The sequence below is a fragment of the Condylostylus longicornis genome, unplaced genomic scaffold, assembly GCF_029603195.1.
Source record: "Condylostylus longicornis isolate FDR11 unplaced genomic scaffold, ASM2960319v2 ptg000037l, whole genome shotgun sequence".
Classification (NCBI taxonomy): Eukaryota; Metazoa; Arthropoda; class Insecta; order Diptera; family Dolichopodidae; genus Condylostylus; species Condylostylus longicornis.
Genome location: NW_026578006.1, coordinates 922,112 through 946,047, shown reverse-complemented (window position 1 = coordinate 946,047; position 23,936 = coordinate 922,112). Strand labels below are relative to the sequence as shown.

General features: G+C 21.8%; 2 protein-coding genes across 6 annotated transcripts in view; one reads left to right on the top strand and one right to left on the bottom strand.

Annotated features, from left to right (window-relative positions):
- LOC129608846 (GTPase-activating protein skywalker) overlaps positions 1–17,359 on the top strand; it is a 38,884-nt gene extending 21,525 nt beyond the window's left edge. The window contains exons 1-11 of one of the 5 annotated variants that reach the window (XM_055520596.1): positions 174–428; positions 6,611–6,813; positions 7,379–7,583; positions 7,713–7,837; positions 8,038–8,372; positions 8,807–8,975; positions 10,513–10,545; positions 14,143–14,229; positions 16,198–16,356; positions 16,451–16,671; positions 16,737–17,359. In XM_055520596.1, the coding sequence (XP_055376571.1) occupies positions 263–428; positions 6,611–6,813; positions 7,379–7,583; positions 7,713–7,837; positions 8,038–8,372; positions 8,807–8,975; positions 10,513–10,545; positions 14,143–14,229; positions 16,198–16,356; positions 16,451–16,671; positions 16,737–16,878 (1,845 nt within the window). In that variant the 5' untranslated portion in view covers positions 174–262 and the 3' untranslated portion in view covers positions 16,879–17,359. Of the gene's footprint in view, positions 1–173; positions 429–6,610; positions 6,814–7,378; positions 7,584–7,712; positions 7,838–8,037; positions 8,373–8,806; positions 8,976–10,512; positions 10,546–14,142; positions 14,230–16,197; positions 16,357–16,450; positions 16,672–16,736 lie in introns of those variants that run through there. The other 4 variants (XM_055520599.1, XM_055520598.1, XM_055520600.1 and 1 more) reach the window with 4 other exon arrangements.
- Positions 17,360–21,301: 3,942 nt separating this feature from the next.
- Positions 21,302–22,473, bottom strand: LOC129608890 (PITH domain-containing protein CG6153). The gene is made up of 5 exons (XM_055520661.1): positions 22,215–22,473; positions 22,043–22,164; positions 21,872–21,976; positions 21,593–21,678; positions 21,302–21,497 (listed from the first exon to the last, which is right to left on the bottom strand). Exons 1-5 carry the CDS (start codon positions 22,407–22,409, stop codon positions 21,373–21,375), a joined length of 633 nt encoding a protein of 210 aa, XP_055376636.1. The 5' UTR covers positions 22,410–22,473; the 3' UTR covers positions 21,302–21,372.
- Between the last annotated feature and the right edge of the window lie 1,463 nt (positions 22,474–23,936).

The following is a 23,936-nucleotide window of genomic DNA, read 5'->3' as shown; positions in this document are numbered from 1 at the left end:
TTCATAAAATTAAAAATTAAAATAAAAAAATAGTGGAATAATTAATTTAACAGAATTTCTTTTTATCTCATTTTTTTTAAAAGAAAAATATGAAATTTTTTAATATAAATTTCAATTAATTTAAACATAAAAAAATAAAAACTAATTAGCGGAAAACTAAAAAGTTTGTTTTAGAAATTAAAATTCAAAAGGAATAACTAAAATTATATTATAAGAAAAAGTTTAAGTATAACAAAAAAAAAAGAAATTAATTAATTTAATAATGGTAGGAAAAATTTTAGCTATAAAAGATATAGAAAATTTAAATTTTAGTAGACGCAGTAGTATTTATGTTGATCCTGAATGTGATAAATTTTTTGATTTACCATTGTTTATAGCTGGTAGTACAACTGATATTTCTGGAACATGTCAATGTTGGCAATTACCAGGTACATCAATATATAAATTTATACTAAAATGTAAGAAAAATTAAATATAATAATTTTTATAATAATTATAAAGTATTTGATATGTTCAGATCTGTATACAAAAACATGTTTGAACATGTTTGAAGATAAATTTGTAAAAGATTGATTGTTTGTTTTGAAATACTATAATAATCAGAAATAACAAACTTGTTGGTTCGACTGTACATCAGTTTCAGGTATTTTTAACTAGAAAACAAATTGAGTTCACAAAAATTTCACAATAAGATTTTCACAGGAAATAAGATTTTGTTAAAAATATCTTTAACTTTCCTTAACAACTATAAGATTTCAAGCTGTATTAATATAATTTTTTATCAAAAAGATGAAAATATGGCTGCCATTCTCTAAAAATCTTATTTAAAATTGTTTTTATATTTTTATGATAGCAGAATTAAGTATAATTTCAATAGTTATTCGGATATCGAAGTGTTACCTCATATCTCTCTTTGCTCTTATGACAACTTTTAAAAATGATAACTTTTGTTGCAATGTGATGACAGTACTTACTCTGTATTTGCTTTATAATCGTGTTATATAAAGAATACATGAAAATTTTATTAAATATTTTATTTGTCCCTTGAAAAGAAATGGAAAAGAACAAATCGATATTATAAAAATCGAAACTAAAGAATACAAACTATTAATATCTAAGCATTGAATGAAAATCATATCATAAATTTAATAAATCAAGTCCTTATTAATTTATAAATAAAGAAGAAATCTGAATAATTGCTGTCATGCTTTATCTTTTCTATCAACAATATATAAATACTAATAAAACATCTCCTCCATTCTTCTTTATAGCGTAGAAGGACGAAAAAGCGCAAAATAGAAAAAAAGGTAAAAAAATATAAGTGTGTATACTTTTGAGAGGATTTATTAATACTCAATTTACCATATATATATATATATATATATATATATATATTAATTATAATGTATATTAGTTTCCTGTTCATGGACGAATTTCAAAATAAAAGATTTACCGAATCAAATTTTAATTATTTATTTTGTGTGAACAGGAAAAAACTTCAAGGTAATACTCATGACAATGAATATTCTAACTGTCTAAACATATTTACATAAATTCCATTTAAACAGATATTGATAATATTATAATCTATTATTCCGGAAATGGCTGACATTATTCTTTAATTAACATAAGCATCTCAGCTATCCGCAGTCTTTCAAAATCATCTGCACTAATAATAAAAGACACGGCAAGGGTATATAAGAAATTCATTGCAAAGCTATGAAAAAACCTTTATACAAGGTGACCATTTTTTTAATATATTGATAGATTGTAAATTGCAGATTACTGAAGAGATATGTAGGTAACGGAACATTTTCCCTCCGACGACCACAACTAGCCATGGCTACATACATTATATATAACTTATACTATTCGGGTCTCAGATGATATATTCGGGTCAGTCGACCTGAAGATATCGCGAGCTCCACAACACTGAGAACGTACCCCTCAAACTATCTGCGCTTCCAAGAAGAGAACGGAAGAGTCACCCAATATATGTGTGATTGCCTTCTATATACCATATTATCCTAGCAGAATCTATATAAAAGGGAGACCTGGAGATTTGACCAGGGACCAGTAATAAATGATATTTCACCGGAAAATTCCCGGTGAGGAAATCAGTAATACCACGAACTCGATATTGATCCATCCCCAGTAGCTCTGAAGAAAGCTTCCTTTATTCCTGCTCAACAGCAACGTTCAATATAATATTTACTTTAACCAGATATTGGATTGCATTGCAATATTTAATTCTGCCAAAAAACCGCCAACAAGAGGATTTTTAATAAGTAATTGATTGATGGTGACGTATAATTTGTGTTGTGTTTTTATAAACCATCACATGTGCTGTAATTTTTATGATTTTTTTTTTGTTTTTAAAATTATGCTTAATTATGTTAATTATTTGGTTTCTACATTTTTATAATGTCAATGTATTTGATTTTTCGCAGCACCTGTACCTGAAAAAAAAAATATCATGGCAGTTAATAATAAATTTTTTGTATACTTATGGCTTAATTGTATTCTTTAGTACCAAGTACAAATACTTGTGGGTGACATGATCGTGTTTTTTTATTATATTTAGAAAATTAGCTTATATATATATATATATATATATATATATAAGAAGTGTACATTGTTGATGACATTTTAAATTAGCAGTTTTAAATTTATTTTTAGATAATTCTTATTTTTTTTTTGTTTTATAATTTTGTTACTAGATTTAACAACAAATTTTCCTTATAATTTAATTTAAATCCATAAAAAATTTATTAATTTATTAGATTTAATTATTTTTGAAAAGATACAGAAAGAGTAAATATTCGTTTTAACATTTAATTATTTATACCTGTTACTATTTGTAATTATTTGTATATACCTGTCTATTACTAGCAGAAATGTGTATTTTTCAAAACAGGGGCTATACATTGTAACATAAATTTTTTTAATATCAAATAAACGTTCAATTTTACTCGGATATATTTGTAAAACTTATTACGAGTATATTTCGGCCCGTATTTTTTGTATAATCCGTCCAATTCTTATTTGTATATATATTTGCACTATATACCGAGACTCCGATTTGTTTCAGTTTTATTTTGATCCATATTATTTATTTTGACTATATCAACCTGTGAAATTTTCGGTGTAATCACAAGGTTCTACGCCGAATATTTTCATATGAGTATTACCGTCTCGCATTGATAAATTCTACACCATCTTATTTATTCTGTTCATGGAGAACATTGAAGGACAATATCCAATAAGTACATTAATTATTTGACGTTTTTTGGTTACCCAGATCCTATATTCTATAAGTATACAAAAATAAATAAAAAAAAATAAGATTGCTCTTATTCGAGTGTTTTAATATAAGTATATAACAAAAATCAATATGAATACTCACCCACATTCTTAAAATTAAAATAATGATTTAATGGAAAATCAGCTGATTCATCTGACGAAAACAAAATAATTTGTTACTGACCTACTTATACAAACTATTTCCAGCAATTTTTTTAAATCTAAAGAGAAACAGTGATTTTAATTCATTTCCTTTGATTTTTAATTACTTTTAAGTATAAAGGATTTTTATTATTAATAAAAAGAATCCTTTTGGGATAAATTTTTCATATCGATGGAGACCAATCAATTTATTTATTTACAATACAACAAATTTAGTGATTTGTGTTATGTTTGTTATAATTTCATTTTAGTCAGGAAATCAGGTTAATTAAGTTAAGTGTTAGTTGAGCTGGTGTTGATAAAAATTTTCGAAAATGTATTCAAATATTATTTATGGTGTTGCCATAAAATAATTTAAAAATTTTTCATCCGAAAACAAAAAACATCCGAAAAAAAAAAATTTGTATGTAAGTATAAACATAACCTACGGCGTCTGTTTTAGTATTGACTAGTATTTCGGACGAAATTCTAAATTGTTCATTCTATTCGGTAGTTTTCCTGTTATAAAGAATGAGCAATTTTGATCAAAGTAATTTTGCTATAAAACAATGTAAAATTAAAACAATTAAGGTGAATCTCAATTAAATGAGAAAAAAGTGAGTAACTATTATATATTTAAGTACGCTGTAATTTTCGAGTGAGAAGAATTATTCGGTATTGCGTATCTCGTTTATTTTTTTTATAAAATGTATACAAAATTTATTCACTTTGTTTTTGAAAATTTCTGTTGATAATTTGAGAAAAAATGCAAAAATCCAATCTTATAGAGTAATCTTATTGAAAAAATGAAATATCTATTAGAAAATACAGAGAGTTATGATTTGAAAGTGAATAAAGAATGAGTAAATTAGTGTGATACACGATCAGGCTGTTAATTTCAAATACCGTTGTTCATATTTGAGTTTACTGTTACTCGGCAATATTATTTGTTATGTCAAACCTAGGGCAAAAAATAAGAGCAGTGTTGCCATACCTGGTCAATGTTATGCAATTTCTTTAGAAAGTCTTACTTATTATATTCAAAAAAATAAGAGTAACAAAATTTTACAATATTTTAGCAACGTATTGTCACTTTTTAAATTAATTTCAAAAAGTCAAAGCTTAAAATAGAATTTAATTTTTGAGTTTTTCTATTATTTTACGTTAATTCATTGGAACTCAAAAATAAATTGTAAGTAATAAATTTTAAAACTTTTAAAAGTATTTTAAAACTTTCCGTAGATTTTTTTATTTTAACCTATATCTTGTTCATATTTAGTTAACTGACCTTTTTTTTTCAATAGAATAAGTCAGTATAAAAATAAGAAGGAATATATTTTTTGTTTACCCTTGTTAAACATTTACAATTCAATTTTTCGTTTATTATTTACTATATACGTATGTGTGTATATGTATATATATAATATACATATTTCTTAGTTATAATAGAAGTATACAGATATATATGTATATAACAGTAACAAAGTTGCTATAAGGACGTGTAGGGGGTTTTACGAAATTTTTGTTTCATAAGTGAGTCATAATTAAAAATAAAGAAATTTCTTTGAATTTTGTTCTATTTCAACTCAGGTATAATTAAAAGTCAAATACAACTGAGATTAAACGTCATTGTTACAAAATTCAGTTAGGTACTAATTTTTGTGTATGATTCCATAAAATTTTTATTCTATTTTAAGTATAAATGATTTATCCGGCCACGTCAATCAACCAACTACCAATGATATTTAATAAAAATTAAAAAAAGGAGGAATTGAAAATATGAAATAAATTTTGACAAAATCACAATTGTTTATTAAGTTTCTCTTCTTTTTATTAAAATAAGAACATTTTAAAATGAAAATTGAGTTTCAAAGAAATTCTTATTACATAAATTTTGGCGTAACATCTTCTAAAATGAGTCTAGAGTCTGATAAGTTCATTATCCTCAACATTATTATCCGTTGAAGCCGATTGATGATTTATCAAATTTTTTAAATCTTTTTTTTTTCATAAATTATCTTTTGAATTTAAAATTATAATGCATTCTTAATGAAATTGAAGTTAAAAAGAAAATAAAATGAAAAGGTAAAAGCAAAGAAGAAAGAATTATAATGCACTCCAGTATTTAAAAACAAAATTGAATAAATTTCTGTAAATTCTTTTATATTGGAGAATAATCTTCATCGCTTTTGATTTTTTAAGAATATTATTCAAATCAATTGATAGAAGATAATGTGAAATGCAAAAACCATTAAATGGGTGATAATAGAGTGTGATCAAAAGCTTTGCTGAAGCCATGCACGTTTTCGAAAAGCTAAAGAATTTCTGGGTGATTATAAACAGTAGGTTCAAAAAAATTAATGCATTAGGGAAAAATCCACGGGTTTCTTTTCGGGCATCACGGAATGAAAACACATCTAAAAAAATGATTTTAAAAAATTGTATTTCTGTGGATTTATTAGACGGATTTTTTAATGTTGTTAATTATTTTTAGTAATTATCATTATTCATTACGGATTAAGTATAGAAGCAAATGTTCCATATTTTATGTATAAGATTTAGAGACTTAAAATTCGGACGGAAAAACATATTTTACATTTTAAGCAACTCTCAGTAAAGTAATTGTTGGCTAAACCCTAAAAAATAGTTTTTTTTTTGTGTTTTCGACGAATAACCCTGTATGTATGAGTATATTTATAATATATGTATAACAATTTTTAATCTAGAAAAATTATTACTTTTTTTCTTAATATAAATAAATAAGTATGTAAGTACATAAAATTGACAAGTTTATTGAAACTACGATTATTCCTTATCAAAAACGATTGTAATGTGTGTACTTACTGAGTTTGTTTGTATTTTTTTTTATTTAATTAAGTTATTTAAAATTAATTTTGTGAGAGATAAGAAAAAAGAAAACAATCGCTCTTTTGATAATTTTTTCTTCTTTTTTATTAATAAAAAGCATTTAAATATAAAAAAAATCTAATTAGTTTTATTTTTATATATTTTTGTGTATGTATATGTACTTGTATATTATACAAGTACTTGTGACTTTGTGTATAAAATATTAATATTGACATAAAAACTTTCAACAGAATTTAAAAAAAAAAAAATTTGATTCTAAATATTTATATTAATTTTTTTATCTTTTTTTCTATTTTAGGGAAAAAAATTATTTTAAAAACTTTTGCTGAAATTCAACCCTTAATACAGCAAGGTAGGAAACGTGATGTTAAGCTAATAATTCGTGAGAATAATTGGCCAATTAATTCACCAATTAGATCTCAATTATGGCCAGCATTATGTAATAAACATCAAAGTGGTAAAAATATGTTAGATGGATTCTATTGGGACATGGTTAATCAGGTAATTTTAAAAAATTTCTATTTAAAATTATTTTTTCTATAAAAATTTAGGAGAGTAAATATGCATAAATATGCTAAATTTGTTTACTGCTCTAGTTTAGACCAGTATAAATTTCAAGTTTATTGATAAAGATTTAAATACATGTTCTTAGCTTAAAAGTTTTTTTTTCCTCAGAAAATTTTTAAATCAAATCCAAGTTATTAATTTCGCACTCTATTTTAATTGTATTTGAATTTAAATGTAATTTATTTATTAGCAATGTCAAATATGTACTAAATTTATATGATTTAAGTGTAAATTTCAAATAATTGTTCAAATTTTAAAAAAATATTCATAAAATTTGGAATAAAATTGCCAGAATTGCATGCTTATATCAGTAAAAGTAACCAAGTTTTTAATCGCAAGTTAATTTGTAAAACTAGCGATAATTTTCTGAAGAGTTTCAATGTCTTATGAAATTATTAAACAAAATTAAAATAAAAAATATTTTTTTTGTAATATTATGTATTTTAAAAGTAACATTAATATTTTTGATTAATATTTATATTTTTTATTATATTTTTAGGTATTTGGTACAACAGAACTTCCAGAGAAGCCAATTATGTTACCACCATTTGTGGATTCATCACATTGCATGCCATATCATTTAACACGAAAAGGACGTTCAGTTGCTGATCGTATTGTAAATGTTTTAGGTTATGCATGTCCTGACATCACATTCAGTCCAATTTTATATCCAATTACAGCTGTGTTATTGCATTTTATGTCAGGTGAGATGAGAATACAAATTTTATATAACGTTAATAATTACGGTAACGTTTATAATTTTTAATAAATTTTTTTAATAGTAATTTCAAACAACTGTTTAATTTTATAATTTTTTCTTTTAATTGTTTTAGAGGAGGAATGTTATCATTGTTTGGCTACCTTAGTTGCTTCCAAGGAAAAAGTTTTTATTACTCAAACGAAATTATTACATGAAGTTACATGGAAAACGGTGATGCAAATTGCAAAAAAGCATGCGGTAAATAAAAAATATTTTTATGTTAAAGGACATAATGGAGAAATCGACATGAACATTTGGTTATATATTTATGTCCAAAAAAATAGAATTAAATTTAGAAAGTTTCATTACTCTATTTTAAATTCAAAATAAGTTTTAAAAATTCAATATAATTCAGCAATAATTACTTATAATTTTAAATATTTGTTTTTTTATTTTAGAAATCTGCTGTAGCTCATCTACAACGAATATGTCCCGGTCAAAAATTAGAAAGAATTTTTATGGATTGGTGTTGGTGGATATTAGCTGGTTTACCGTTTCAACATTTAGTACGTGTTATGGATTGTTATTTTCATGAAGGGATCAAAGTATTTTACCGTGTTGCATTAGCTATACTCATATTATTCCATAAGCAATCAACATCTTCATCAAATAATGAATGGAATGCTGAAAATATTAAAAATGACATTGATAATGTATTAATTAAATTTTGCAAAAATATACAAGTATCACCTACAAAATTATTACGTACCGCCTTTAGTATTAGGGCGTTAAGGTATAAATATATTTTAAAATGTATAAAAGTTATAATAATTTTGTATTAAAGCCGTAATCGATTTTCACATTTAAGATGAAATTTAATCTTGTAAAATAATTAATTCTAATTTTTTAATTGCACGTTTTACTTTGTTACAAACATATTTCAAACTTGTCATAACACTATCGGTGACTGTCACAATTAATTATTTAAATACTGTAAAAATTTCAGAAAGATGGCGCTTTTGTTTTTGATTTTTTTTTTTTGACATACGCATTATTATATTTGTGGCAAAAAATTTTAATTCACAATATGCATGAGAAATATTTAAATTAATTGATTTCATTCGGCTTTGCTAAATATTCAAACTTAAAACATTAAAAATATTATTTTAAATTTTATAATTATTTATTAGTTTTTATTTTAATCTTTTTTTTTTGTATATATTTAAGTTCAACGTATATATCTAGAATATTTATAAAGACTGAAATGATACTAAAAAGTAGATCAGTTATAAGCGGATCAAAACAGCTAATTAAATCGCGTTCTAGCGATAATTTACCATCAAGTCAATCACAAGTTAATATTCAAATGATGTCGAACACATTGACCATTAAAGAGGTAATTTTTATTTTTTATATACTTATAAGAAATATTTATTAATTTTTATTAATAATAACTGGAGTTTAATTTTAGTGAAGGGTTAGGAATATAATCATGGTTATAAAAAATTTTGTGTGTCTAGGGTACTGAAAAATTAATTACATACATATGAATTTTTATTGAAGTACTTGAAATAAGATAGTTTCTATAGAATGAACTGTTGAATCGATTTTTGTTACGAAAATAAGAAAGAAATAAGAAAGAAAATTTACATATTTTTTAAATCAGAAATGTTAAATCATTGAATTGATTTTATGTATAACTTTCATTTTATAATGAAATATTCTCTCTTTTTCAGACTCAGTTGTTGTTAAGGTTGTTCATTTTGAATATATAAAATTTTTTTCGCATGTCCTTAATATGTGTCGCCTATTGATATAATTATATGAAAGAATAATAATACTTTATCTTTTTTCTTCATTCTTTTTTTGTTGTTTTGGAATATGACTCACTGACACCAAATCTACGATATTATAAAATTAGATGAGTGTTTAGCAATTAATTTTTGTGTACTCAAATTTTGTCTTTAAACTCTATTTCTCTATTTATCAATTATTTTTTTATTTTATTGATGGTATCTAATTATGTATCTAAAATCTAAATTAGAACAGTGGTAATTTCTTTAAAAAAAACAATTATTTTACAAATTCTAAATGGGCATTATTTCATAGTTTTCTAGTAGATTTCTTTCAGATTTAATAAATGTTTCCTATTATGTTCTCTAAGTTAGTTTAATTTTACTTTTATTTCACTTTATTTAAATTTTTATTATTGAAATTATTCTGAATTTCATAAAATTAATACTGAAATTGAAAATTAAAATAAGATAAAATAGGTTATTTTTGATTTTTTTAATTTAATTCAGATTTTATTGTAAAAAAAACCTCTGCCTAAGTAAATCAGTTCAAATTTTAAATAAGTATACGAACACATTTAAATGTATTTGCTTCTTTGCTAAGTTCATATTTATTTATTGCTTTAGCAGCAATTTAATGTTTACCAAAATGTATAAAGAATTGATTTCTTCGAATGAGCGCCTTTATCTGTTTATAGCGTATTTCCAATATTTCTGAATATTTTCTTGATTTGTATGAAATTTTATTTTGCTAAGATCGCTTTTAGTATCAGAATTTTTTATTTTTTTACTATAACTTCAATTTCTGTTTTTTGTTTTATTATTAAAGCTATGCAGCACATAGCACACTGGTTTATTTTTAATAATCGAAATTTTCGATTTAATTTATTGTCGTCACTTTTTAAAATTTTGTATTATTTTCAAATAATGTTTACGTTTTTTATAGGATATTGTGTATATAATATGTAATTAGCTTTGTTAGGTAAAAGTATTCAATGAAAATTTCAATAGCTTTTTAAGTATAATAACAAAATAAATAATTATTAGAAAATTATTTAATTTTATTTTCTCCTTTTTCCTTTATAAATTTTGTTAAAATTATAAATTTTTTTTTTCTTCCTTTAAAATGTGAAATTATAGCGACCAGTTTTTCATGAAACGTGTCGTAATTTGGTATGCCAAATAATTATTTATTATTTGAATCGATTTATTGAAAAAATAAAAAAACTTGTTATGTTTTTGTATTTTGTTTAAATAAAATAAAATAATACTGTTATGTTTACTAACCCAGTTAATTTACTTAATAATTTGAATTTCTTAAAATAGAGGCATAAATATTTAGAATAATTACAATTTTTATAAGTTTTTTAAAACGTTTTACCCGAAAATTTTGACGCTTTTGTAAAAATTATCTTATATACTTAAATTTTTTTCCGGATAATCAAAAATCCTCCAATTTATAGTGGTTTTTAGAGGTTTTTATCGATCTTATATCGATTATATGCGTTAGCTTATATCGATTTCATGATATTTTTTACCTTATTTAATTTATGTCATCGGCAATATTGTTGATAATTTTTACAAATTAGAAATGATTTTTTATTTATTTTAAACGATTAGCGTATTTTTTTTTTAAATATATTTGCCAAATACACTAAAATGAATGAATTAATTTTATGTTTTCAGTGTTTTATGATCGTATTAGTTTTTTTTTTATTTTGAAAAATTGGTTAATTTTTGCACAAGATTTATACGAGCGCTTTAATATAATTGTGTTATATTTGCTTAAAATAATAATAATCTAACAATAATCATACATAATATATTTTTAAAATTAGTTTTATGAGAGTGCAAATTATTTATATGAATACATTTAAATTAGATTTATTAAAAATATTCCGCTTTGCAATTATTATAGAAAAAACTTTTAGTATTTGTTGATTCTTTTGAAAAAAAAATCGAATAAGATTTCGTACAATTAAAGTGATTTTTATATTACACAAAATGAATTGATAAAGAGGAATACAAACAATTTGTTTGACAGCAAAAAATTTACATTTGCCATCAAATTCCATTAATATTCGATGTTTTAGTGGGGAACACTACAAACTAGTAGTACATATTATTTTTTTTTGTGGTTTTTCTTAATTTATGAATATAAATCAACACAAATAAAATGTGTGACAAAATTTTAACACCCTGCAGTGTTGAAATTCGGCAATCTTATACTATTATGCTGAAATACTTAGCTTTGACAAATATGATGAACTCTGTTCGTTTACTTTATTCATGTCGAAATTCAGTTTTAAAAATTTGACATTTTAGACCGTATTTTTCTACTGATATTTTTATTTTTTTATTGTAGTAGTGTAAAAATTTTCATTTAAAAGCCGTTAAAGATAAATGGAGCTTCATCCAATGATTCGATTACTTCCAAATGTGATGTAGGCGAATTACTTGTTTCAAGTATATTCTAGATTTATTTGATTTTACTTGAACAAAATAAGTAATAGTAGGATGTTTAATTAAACATTGAAATAAAACAAAAATTAACCAAGCGTTTTTTTTTATTTAATAATATAAAACAAATTGTTAATGAAAATTTGCACAATTTTAGTATTGTATAATTGAAGAGTGTATAATAGAATGCATCGTTTATTGTGTTTATTGTGAGCATCACTTTTACATTTATATTTGACCCAATTTCCTATTCTACATAAATCCGAATTGAGATCAATTTGCTGACTTATTGAAAAGTGAAAAGATTTAATTGTATTTTTATTTTTTAATCTGTTAATTAATTTTAATTTTATAAAGAGGAATAATTAAAATGAGTTGCAATCTTCAGAGAGTAGAAAATGGATTTTATTCTTTTCATTTTCTTGAATTTGAATACATAATTTTAAAAATATTATAGTATGTCTTAAAGATCCAATAATATGCTTTTCATTAACAAAACAAGAATTATATTGAATTTATATACTTAGGATAAGGTACAAGAAAAAATTATAGTGATTGCTCAAATAATCATAAATGTTGAATAATTCCCTTGAAATTTTGTGTTAATAAATATAAAAATTCATTATATCTATACTGCCATAGAGTAAAAAATAATATAAGAGAACATATTTCGTATTTTTGTATCATAAAAATATTTTTAATATTTTGTTTAAATTAGATTATTTATTTTAGTATAATTCAATTTTGCGTATACAATTTTTTATTCATAAAATGTGTTTTTTCTCTTATATCGTATTATTACTTACTCTATGATTAATGATAATATACTTAATGTACATATTAAACATTATTTTCAATACAACACATTAATCGAATGAATAACACACAAATGTTATGAAAATTAAAAATTTTATAAATAAATCCTTCATATTACATTTTATAATAATTATAAACAGATATTTCATAATTATACATATTATTTTTAAAATAGAGCATGAAATCGTTATTATGGATGAAAATTATAGTATTAAATTTCAAGTAGAACAAGTTGATTACAAAATCAATATTACTGAGATAATAAGACCTTTTTTTTTTATTATATGATCATATGAATAAAACTTTATTGTGTATTAGAACCAATAATTTTTAATTTTCTTTTAATACCGTGATTTCGGTTAAATTTGATTTTAATACCGATTCGACTCGGAGAAATTAAATCTCTTTTTTAGTACAGATTTGTACAAATTACAATAAAAAAATTGAGTACTTATGCATTGTAGAATTGCAGGACAAAATAATATCCGAAGTTCGTGTTGAAACAAAATATATCTGTATATGGTATTAATACACAATTCAGCTTTTGATTTGAAATTGCTGAATTATATTGAATTACAATTTTACTTCAATTTTGAAGCTATGTACTATTACGTATTTTTACTTTTTCTTGAAAAATATACATATATTTTTTTTCTAAAATTATTAATAAAAATAAGTCACTTCCTATTTTCAAAGTAAAAAAATTGTTCGAATGAATGAGAAATTTTTTCCGACTTCAAAATTACTGAAATTATTGGTGTAAGTAATTTGAAAATAACTGCATAATACGAGCTGAATTATAATGTATAAGCTATTAATATAAAATTCAGCTTATAAATTAAAAATTACTAAATTGTATAGCAACAAATTGTATAGCATTTTTACTTATATTTTCAAATTATAGTTAGTCTATTTTATTATGGTGTCTCACAACACCTATCGATATGCAAACTTTGTTATATGTGTGATAAATATCAAGTTTTTGAGTTTTATTTTAAATTGAATGTAGTAATGAATTGTAGTCAATTTACGTAAATTCACATGTTACATAATATATAAAAATTAAAATTTTTAAATCAATTTTTGGGTTGGCGAAATTGCCTGCAACAAACACACAAATTTATAATTACATTTATATATATTTTTAACTACATAAATTTTGACAAATACAATTTAAAACAGACATTTTTTTTCTATTATTTTATAGATTTGTTTAGAGTTCTTTGGTGTTCTTTGATGAAAGTAAATATATTTAATATAAAAATGAAAAAATTAAATGTTTTGTTTGTACTTAATGGAAACGCTTTTGTCAAAGAACACAATTGAATTTTTTTTTTAAACACCCTGTTAATAAAAATACTATTTATTAATTATTTTCATTTTATAACTTTCATTCATTGATTATCTTTTTCTATATTATATATTATATATTATTGCTTTGCTCTCATTTTGGAATCATTTTTATGAATGAATTAAAAAATAAAACAAAATTAGGGTCAACAATCTCCTGAGCATAGAGTGCGTGCAATGGGAGTTTATCCCATTCAAGCACTTCAAAGTCAAATATGTGATCAGGATGAAGTAAGTTCACATGTGTCATTATGTTTTATAGTATTTTGTTAAAATTGATCGATTTCAATCGATCGAAAATTAATTTATTTATTTTTAATTTAAAATTTTATTTGTTATTACAAAATTATCTTATCCTTTCGTTTTGTAGTCTTTTATATATATCAATTTTCCTTTATTTTTCTTTATTTATGTATTTTTATGTATAAAAGTATAATACTTTTGATTATTTAATTTTATTTTTTTTTTTATGAAGGGCCGGCCATTGCTTTTATTTCTTTGTATATAGATATTTTTTTTTTTTAGTGTTTTTATTAAAGTTCATGATTATTTTGTTAATTTAGTTCAATTTTATTATTTTTTAAAATAAGTAAATAAAAATATTTATTTGTAAACTTTAGCTTTGGGAAATAAAATTTGAAATTAGTATTGACTTTTAAAAAATATTGAAATTAGGATTTTCTTAAACAAGTGTTGCCGTTTAAACAAAAATTATTGTACTTATATAATTTTATTGAAATTAATAAATATTAATAATGAAATCGTTTTAAAAATTAAATTTTTAGTATTAAACAACGAATGCTTAATATTATAAATTTTAATATAAAGGTAAAAGCGATCATTGAACCCATATAGAATAGGTTTTTCTTTAATTTTGTGTGGTTTTATTGTAGGAGAAAAAAAAAGAGTTTTTAATAATTTTACGATTGCTTATTTTTGTTTTTATATATGCATATAAAATAAAGCTTGAAATAATAAAAAGTTAGTAAGTTAGTAATCTTATAATAATTGAAAGCAAACAGCAACCAAATTTAAATCACATATGAATGCATAATGGAACTTTTTTTTACTCTAAATGTGATTAATTATAATTTTTTATTGTTCGATTAAGAGAGATGTAAATTGATTTCAGAGCGTAAGCATAAATAAAAATTGAGTCGTCTAAAATTCGAAATAAAATCGGCTAATATTTAAAGCTTAATATTTGGAATTGCTTGCATTAAGGGACTTAAATTAAATAAAAGAAGAAAGTCTGATAATTATTATACATATATGAATATAAATAAAAAGAAATCTAAATTTTATATTAAAAACAGGTTTTTATTAAATTTTGTTTGAAAAATTGCATTGTCAATAAGAATGTTATTAATCTATTGTACTGATTAATTAAGTAAATGAATACTAAAAATTTCGGCAAATTTTCACATAATCTTTAAAATTTCGGAAATAAAGAAATAGAATTGAACCTTCATATAAAGAAAAGCTTATGGTTTGAGAGAATTAATATAATGGAAATAAATATGACAAAAAAAATATTTGGAATTCGCCAGTTATTCCGGATACTATCAGTAAAACTTTATTTAATACATAATATTTAATATAAGTGAAGCAGTGTTAATTTATACACATAAATTAATTCGTTTCATTCGACATGCGCAAATGATTTGTATTTTAAAAAGGATTGTTTTTATAAAAAGTTTAAAAATATTTTCTGAATAAAGTTCCTTAAATTCTTAATTTAATATATATTTATATTGATATCAACCAGCAGATTACTAACCAATCTTTAAAATTATTAATAATTAATTCTTATCCAAAACGCTTAGATTGATTGAAAAGTGTATCAAGTTAAGTGGGCAATCAAATTTTTAAAATTGAAAAATTTAAATTCAACCAACAATTTACGGAATCCGAAAAGATCAGGATATCTTTTTCTGTTTACCGTTATCATTTATTTTATTTTGCAATTTATTTTGTTTTTATATTTGTATCGCTCTAGATATTTAAAAAAAAAGAAATTTTTTTGTTTATGTAGCGATGTTTTATAATAAATTAAACTTTTGTTATTTTTTTTGGTTTTTAATTTTTTTTAAAATTGTACTGTTTTTTTTATTTTAAATTTGCTTTAAAAATTAATTAATTTTTTTTTATAATTATTTGTTTAGTATGAAAATAATAAAATTCATTTATATTTTATAGCTCTTTACACTCTGGTCATGGCTGCCAGTTAGAATAACAATGTACCAACCGGTATTGCTTTATACAACGGAAGAGCATGGTTGCTCTTTAACAACATTTTATGTTAGAGTTGAACAACATGAGCCAACATTAATGATGATTAAAACTTGTAATAATGAGGTAAAAAAATATTTTTATAATTTTTTTTAAAAGTTATTTGGATATGTTCGGTATAAATTGTAATCTCTTGATTTATTTTATACTTTTTTTTAAGGTATTTGGAGCGTATTGTTCGACGAGATGGTTTGAAAGAAATTTAAAAGACGAACGGGGTAATAGACAGGCATATTTTGGTACTGGAGAAACATTTTTATTTTCATTATATCCTGATAGAGCAAAATATCCTTGGGTAGGAATAGAAGGTGACAAAAGCTTAGGACATTCTTCAGAATTGTTTATGGCTGCTGATTCAAAAATGATAACAATTGGTGGAGGGTAAATAAAATTTTTGTTTTTTCTTTATAAAAATTAATTACTAAGAAAAGTATAATTTTTTTTAGGGAAGGCCAAGCTATTTGGATGGATGAAAATATTCGTTTTGGTAAAACAGATGCATGTAAAACATTTAATAATCCACCATTATGCCCGACAGGTGATTTTGAAATAAGAGTTCTAGAAGTATATGGATTTTCGGGCGCTTAAAATAATTAAATAAAATAGATGAATTCGATTAAAAAATTTTTTTTTTTTTTGTGGAATTTTATGTCAATCAAAGCATATTTAAAAAAAAAAAATCAGAATTTAACAATTATACTGGATAAAGTAGTAGTAGAAATATTCGTAAAAATTTTATGCCGAAATTACGATTGGTGGATGATTTTAAAATAGATTGAATAATATATTGCTATTTAATAATATGTTTATATTATATGCAATTATATAATCGTACAATGTATTTACATCGTTATTATATTAATATAATTAATAGAAGGATAAAAAAGCGAACAATAATATTCATGAACATAATATACAAAAAAAAAAAAAAGGAATAATATTTTTATGTTTATTTTTTTTTATTTTTAGAAATTAAATTTTTAAATTTTAATTAACTCAAAAATTGTGAACAAAATATACTATATAAAATCATTTATTGCTTTTACATTCAAAATCATTAACAATAAAATTTTATTAAAATATTATGTATATTGATAAAACAAAAAAAGGAGCAAAAAAAAATATTTATTCATTATTTAATCAATAATAATATTTATGTGAAAAAAAATTAATTTAATAAATAGAATAAATAATGTATATTAATATTATATATATATATATATATATTTTTATTGGAAATTGATTTAAAATTGAACTAAACGTTATTATAAATATATATATATATATATTAATTTTTGAAATGAAAGTAAGACTCATTAGGTAAAAATGATACTAAATTTTATGTAAATTCATTCATAATTCATTATTATAATAAAAATGTAATTTTCGAACCATTTAAAATATGTGCTTGGAGAACAAAACAAAATAAATATTGTTCCAATAATAACATTAACATACTATTTTTTTTTTTATTATTTTTTAAATATTATATAAAACTAAAGATAAATAATTCATGAGTGATTTCATATTCATTATTATAAATATAATTTTAATATTTAAAAAAAAAAATTCAAGATAGCTTTTATTTTATTCAAACTTTTTATCATTTTATTGTAGTACTATATTATGTAAAAAAAAAAACAAAAATTATGTAAGGTTTGAATATAAAAAATGTTATTATATGCTTATGTTTTAGCATTATGTATTTTCGTTATATATATGTATACATTATTATGTAGTTGTAAAACACATTCATTTATGTTATATAATATTATAAAAATATTAGTTTATAAAAATGCTTATTTTCCTCATTATTTGTGATGAAGAAATCATAAAATTTTTACATACTTTTTTTCATGAAATTATATATTTATAGTTTTTATTAGAATGTATCAATAAAAATAAATTTAAAAATATTAAATGAAACAATTAATTGGTTTGAAGTTTCTTGATATAATAATAATAAATGTATTTATATGTAAAATGCAAAATGTAAAATGTAAAATATAATGTTGTAAAAAAAGAATTCTGCTGAGTTTTTGTAATATATATTAATTAGTCTCCAATTAGTAGAAATTAAAATAAATAAAAATTATTGTGAAGGTAGACGAAAAAAAAAAAAAACAATATTGAATGAATAGAAAAAAAAATATTTAAATTATATTATACAAAAAAACAAATAATAAAAAAAAAAATTCAAAGTGTTCATTGTTTTTTCTAAAAAAAAAAAATTTCAACAGATATTTGCAAATTATATAAGCAATAGAATTTAATGTTGAAGAAATAATGTTTTTTTTTTGTATTATATTATATGAAAATATATATTATATAATTAAGAAAACAAATATGAAAAAAGTTTACATGTATATTCTATTAAAAGTTAAAAATCATTAATTAAAAATTACTTCATATATACATACATATATATACATAAATAATATAAATTGGTTTTATGATCAAATTTCATATTATATTTAAAATATATTTGCACAAAATTTTCCAATTTAATCCAATATCAATATTTAATCACTAAAATAGAATCTAATTATATTTTATCTGCCATATCAAAAAAATCAAATAGAACTGTTTCAAAAAAAAAATTAAATAAAAATTGAAAATAGTTTCAAAACCAAGTTTCTAAAATATTAAATACAAAGTATATAAATAATAATTTTTTATTATACTCAATTACTTTCTTCATTTTTCTTCTATTTTCAAATTAATATTGAATTTAAAAATTTGTTTCAATATATAAAATATTGTTTTGAAGAATTTTTTTAATTATTTTTTTTAATAACAATTTGATAATTTTTTTGACACTATCGTAATGTTTTATGTTTTTGTAAAAATCCAACAAAAATTACTTGTTTTATTTGCCAAAATAGCTTATAATAGTCATGTAAAAAATTATGAATGTGTTCCAAATTTGAAATTTTCGTCAAAGTCATCATAGTAAGTCTACTAGAGAATTCAAACAAAAATTAAAAAAAATAAAAAATATTTAAATTTTTCAAAATGTCACTGAAAAAACTTGAAATTTATTTTTTTTTTTCTCATTCATGTTTTAAAAATTTCATTTACTTACTGCTTAAATTTTATTTTATAGTTTTCCTTTTAACAGCTTTTTTATTTTTAATTGAAAAGTTTACCAAAAAAAAAAGAAATCCGATGGACTTTCATACTAGTGTAAAGCTGGCACAGTAAGTTTTCATAATACAAACTATTGGACCCATTTTCAAAAATGGTAAACATTCATAATTCACATTAATATTGATGTTTAATTGGTAACGAAAGATGTATCTTAACTAACATATTTGAAGTAAACTTGAAAAATCATAAACTCATCCCAGTACGAGAGTAATGGTTGGGTTTTGAAATATAGTTTTCATTGCTGTTTAAATTTAAATTTTTAATTAAAAATACCATACATATATACTTATTTCTGCTGATTTAATTCAGAAGTACCATGGAAAATAGGAAAATTTTAGCAATACGATTTTTTTTTCTATAATTTTTTTCTTTTGATAGTAAATTTTATAAAATTTTGGTATTTTATTTATCATAAAACATTAATTCAATAAATTCTCCATTGTAAAAATTTTTTTTTTTGATTCATATTTAAATGGACTGATAAACCATAAGTGCATAAAATCATACTATTGTTTCAAGAAAAAAAAAAAAATATAATTTGGAAGCCATTTATTTGTGAAAAATAATTTTGTAGGAAGTATACATATGTATATGTAACATAACATAAAAATAATATTAATATATTAATAATTTGCAATAAATGTAATATTTTTCACATGTAAAATTAAAGTATTAAAGTGAAATTATGTTGCTAAAATTTTAATTTAGACATTTAAAATTTAATCATATATTTTTGCATAAATAATATCATAAAAAATTAATATTTGAATTTTTTTTTATATATTTTGTATATTATCACAATTTGAATATAATTCATTGAAGCCAAAATTGTAACTATTATTTAATTAAAAATATAAAATACAACGAAATAATCAAGTTTTTGTATCGAGATAAACATAAAGAATGTTATTATTATATTATTGATTTGTTTAGGCTATTGTTATTAATTTGTTTAGGCTATTTCATTAAACATATTTATAAATTGTTATTTATAAAAACTAATTCTTTTTTTTTACTCGATTTCAAATACATACTACATTATATGTACATATTTTCTTTAATGTTGTTGACTCTGCATCAAAAATTTTATCAGTATTTATTTCATTTTTTTGCTGTTGAAGCTTAATTTTTTTTTTCTATATTTGTTTGTTTTAATTTTTGGAAATAATTTTAAAATAAAATATATAACTATTAATTAAATAAAAAGTTTGAATAAAAAAGTTTAAATTTAAAAGCATGAAATGAATCAATTTATATAAATATTTAGTCACAGGTTATTCAATATCATCGCTAATTGATTTGATAAAAATTGTTGAATTTATTGTGGGTTTATTTTGTGCCATTAATGGTAGCAGTTAAAGTTGATTTTCGTCATAATTTAAGTTGGACATGAATTTTTTTCAGCGGTAAATGTGGAATGGTCAAATTATGTCAGAAACATAATGATCATATGTGGAATAATAGCAGCAATCGCAATTTAACAAATAAATCAGATGAGACATTATTTCTGACTGGATTGTTTGAGTTAAAAATAATCAAATTTTTTATATACAAAGAGTGCAATATAAAAAATCAACCCACTTTATCTAAAATATTTAAATTTTAAATATCCTACAATAGTGCTATGGATTAGCTAAAATATAGCAGATATTTACTAATTATATTTACAAGTTGGAAGTATATGCAAATAATAATATATTTTTGTGTCTAAAATTATATATACATAAGACGCAAATATATTGTAAAAATCTGATAAATTTCAATTTTACTTATCTTCCAGGTATAGTACATTTTAAAAACGGTAGGTATGTACATACATTACCTAATTTTTATAAAATAAAAAAAAGGATCAAGACACCTTTTATAAAAATTGTTTGTTTAATTATGATTTATAATATCAAAATCACAGTACATATTTATAATTGCTAAATTTTACTGAATTTGATGATTTACTTGATTAAATAAATTATTTTTATGGTCAGATACATTTGGCCGAATTTCATAATTACAAATTGTTACACCATGGTCATGAGCTTCAGTGAATTCTCCACGTAAACCTAAAAACCAAATGTTAAATTAAAACTCTTAATTTATAAAAGTTATTAAAATAATGAATTTATATTTTTTTCAAACTATAATTTTAAAAGCTTACCGATATAATTAATTTTTGTGTATTCTGAGCCAAAATTTGATGGGAAATGTAAACTCAAATGATGTACAGTAGCAAAAGTTACTATTCTGAAAAAAAAGTTTAATAATAATCTCAAGCACATTCACATTTTCTAGTTCCTATACTAATGTGTTTCGAATTTAAATATGTATTTAGAAATTCGCCAATTGAAAACAAATCAAGTTTAATATCTAGAATTATAACATACTCAAAGCGAAACGACATACTATGTTTAGGCACTTAATTTTTAGTAATATTTACTTTGTTGCATATTCTATTTGTCCGCTTGTATCCCTTGATAATTCAAATTCTTGATCAGCACTTGAAGTCGTGTCATCGAAAGACATCTTTTGTCTATTCTTAAATCTTGAGGTAAAAAAAAAAACTATTTAATTATAGCAGTTGGAAAACATCGAATAAAATTATACCTACAATCTAACTTTTGACGGGTGTGTGTCATCATCATCTCCAATTATGATAATTCCTTTTAATTTTACATTCCCAGTAAAAGGTATATTAAATAAGAGTTCTTCATCAGCATCACTTTTAACATACTAAAATTTTCTTTTTAATCCTACATCTTATGTGAAATGTATTTTAATACCTCTGTAAAATCTAGTCGCTTTTCAAATGGTTTGAAAACAGATTTTCCAGAATTTTCAATTTCCTCATTTAAGCATTCCATATTTTCCAAGTCAATTTTTTTGAACAAACTATATTCAATTCCCATTTCTAAAGGATTATTTATTCCACTTGCTTCATGTGAGCAACCATTTCCATGAGAATGTCCGTGTGGCATAATGACTATATTGGCAAATTAATATTTTGGAGTTATAAAAAATTATAAATTCTAATTTTTATTATAAATTTTTTTATTATGAATTCGAAAATTGTTAACTAATTTCTAATGACACTTTTTAAATACTCGTATATGCTTAAAAACTTTTCAATCACGAATGACACATGACATTAATTATTGACATTTTATGAACGTCTATCAGTATTACCACATTGTAAAAATTATTTTTCTTAAATGACACGAAGAGCGTTAAAAATTTAACGAAAACAAAATAATTATATTTCGTTATAAATCCGTTATTATAAATTACGATTAGAATATTTAATATTATTCTTAATAAATCTGAATATTTCTTAGCTTTCCCAAAAGTATATTACTCATTATCGGCATCACCTTCAGTTTCTTTTGAAGATATTCTACAACTATCGATATAAAAATTACTAACTGAATAATTTAAATAAATATTATTGATCTTAATAATATTTTTTTTATTAGATTCAACTGGAATGGCGATGTGTTTCTCAATTCTCACGCCAGATCCAAATTTAATGATATTTTCGTTACTAAAATTTATATCAATATTCGCAACCCATTCGGTAATTTTCTTTATATCACTATTTCGTACTATTATTTATTTACACTCTACCTGATAAAGAGCAATAAGCTAAAATTATGTTAATAACTAAATATGAAAGAAAAAAATTTAGCTCTACAAAGCTCTATTTGTCTGTTTACACGGTTCTATGCAAAGTTTGTATAGTAATTTTTCTTTAGGATATAAAGTTCTATCTGGATGTTGAAATTTCGTTTACAAAGTTTCTATCGAAATAATTTGTAATTAGAATTTAATATAAGTGCATTGTTAATTTAATATAAGTGCATTATGTACTGTTACTATATACTGTTAATTTAATATAAGTGCATTATGTATGTATGTATATTAAAAATTTTACTCATCTTAGATTACTGAATTTTTACTATACAATATTTGTTTTTTATTTCAAAGGAAAGAGATTAAGAAATTAAGTTAAACTAATAATCACAAAAAATTATAATGCCAAGATTTTAATACAGTTGGTATGTACAGAAACTTTTAAAGAGTTTTTTCGATAAAAATACAAGGTTACTATTGATCTCTATTATAATGTATAATCTTATCTAATGCTCCCTGGGAAGAAAGCAAAAAAATTATTTTAATTTAATTATTTTATTTTTATAATATTTCAAGCGATGTTACATTATCTTCATTCAAAACTTCAATATACGCTTAGATTATACAATTAAAAGCGAAATTTTATTTTTGAAATTAAAACTTTTTTAAATAATGTTACAAAAAAAAAAAATCTTCCTAAGTATACATTATACTTTAATTATTATTTTTGTTTCTTAAATTGTACTAATATAAAAAATCTACAAAAGTTTTATATTATATGCCACATAATAATTTGATATAATCATTGTATTTATTTATAATTTTATTTTAATAAATCATGTATGATTATTTTGTATTTTTAATTTAAATCACAC

Bases quoted from the DNA above. Each gene is read 5' to 3' on its own strand.
- LOC129608890 (XM_055520661.1), bottom strand. From the start codon at position 22,409: ATGCCACACGGACATTCTCATGGAAATGGTTGCTCACATGAAGCAAGT. The intron at 21,977-22,042 runs GTAGGTATAATT...TTTTACCTCAAG, and splicing joins CACCCGTCAAAAGTTAGATT to ATTTAAGAATAGACAAAAGA. The intron at 21,679-21,871 runs GTAAATATTACT...CTTTTTTTTCAG, and splicing joins CAAATAGAATATGCAACAAA to AATAGTAACTTTTGCTACTG.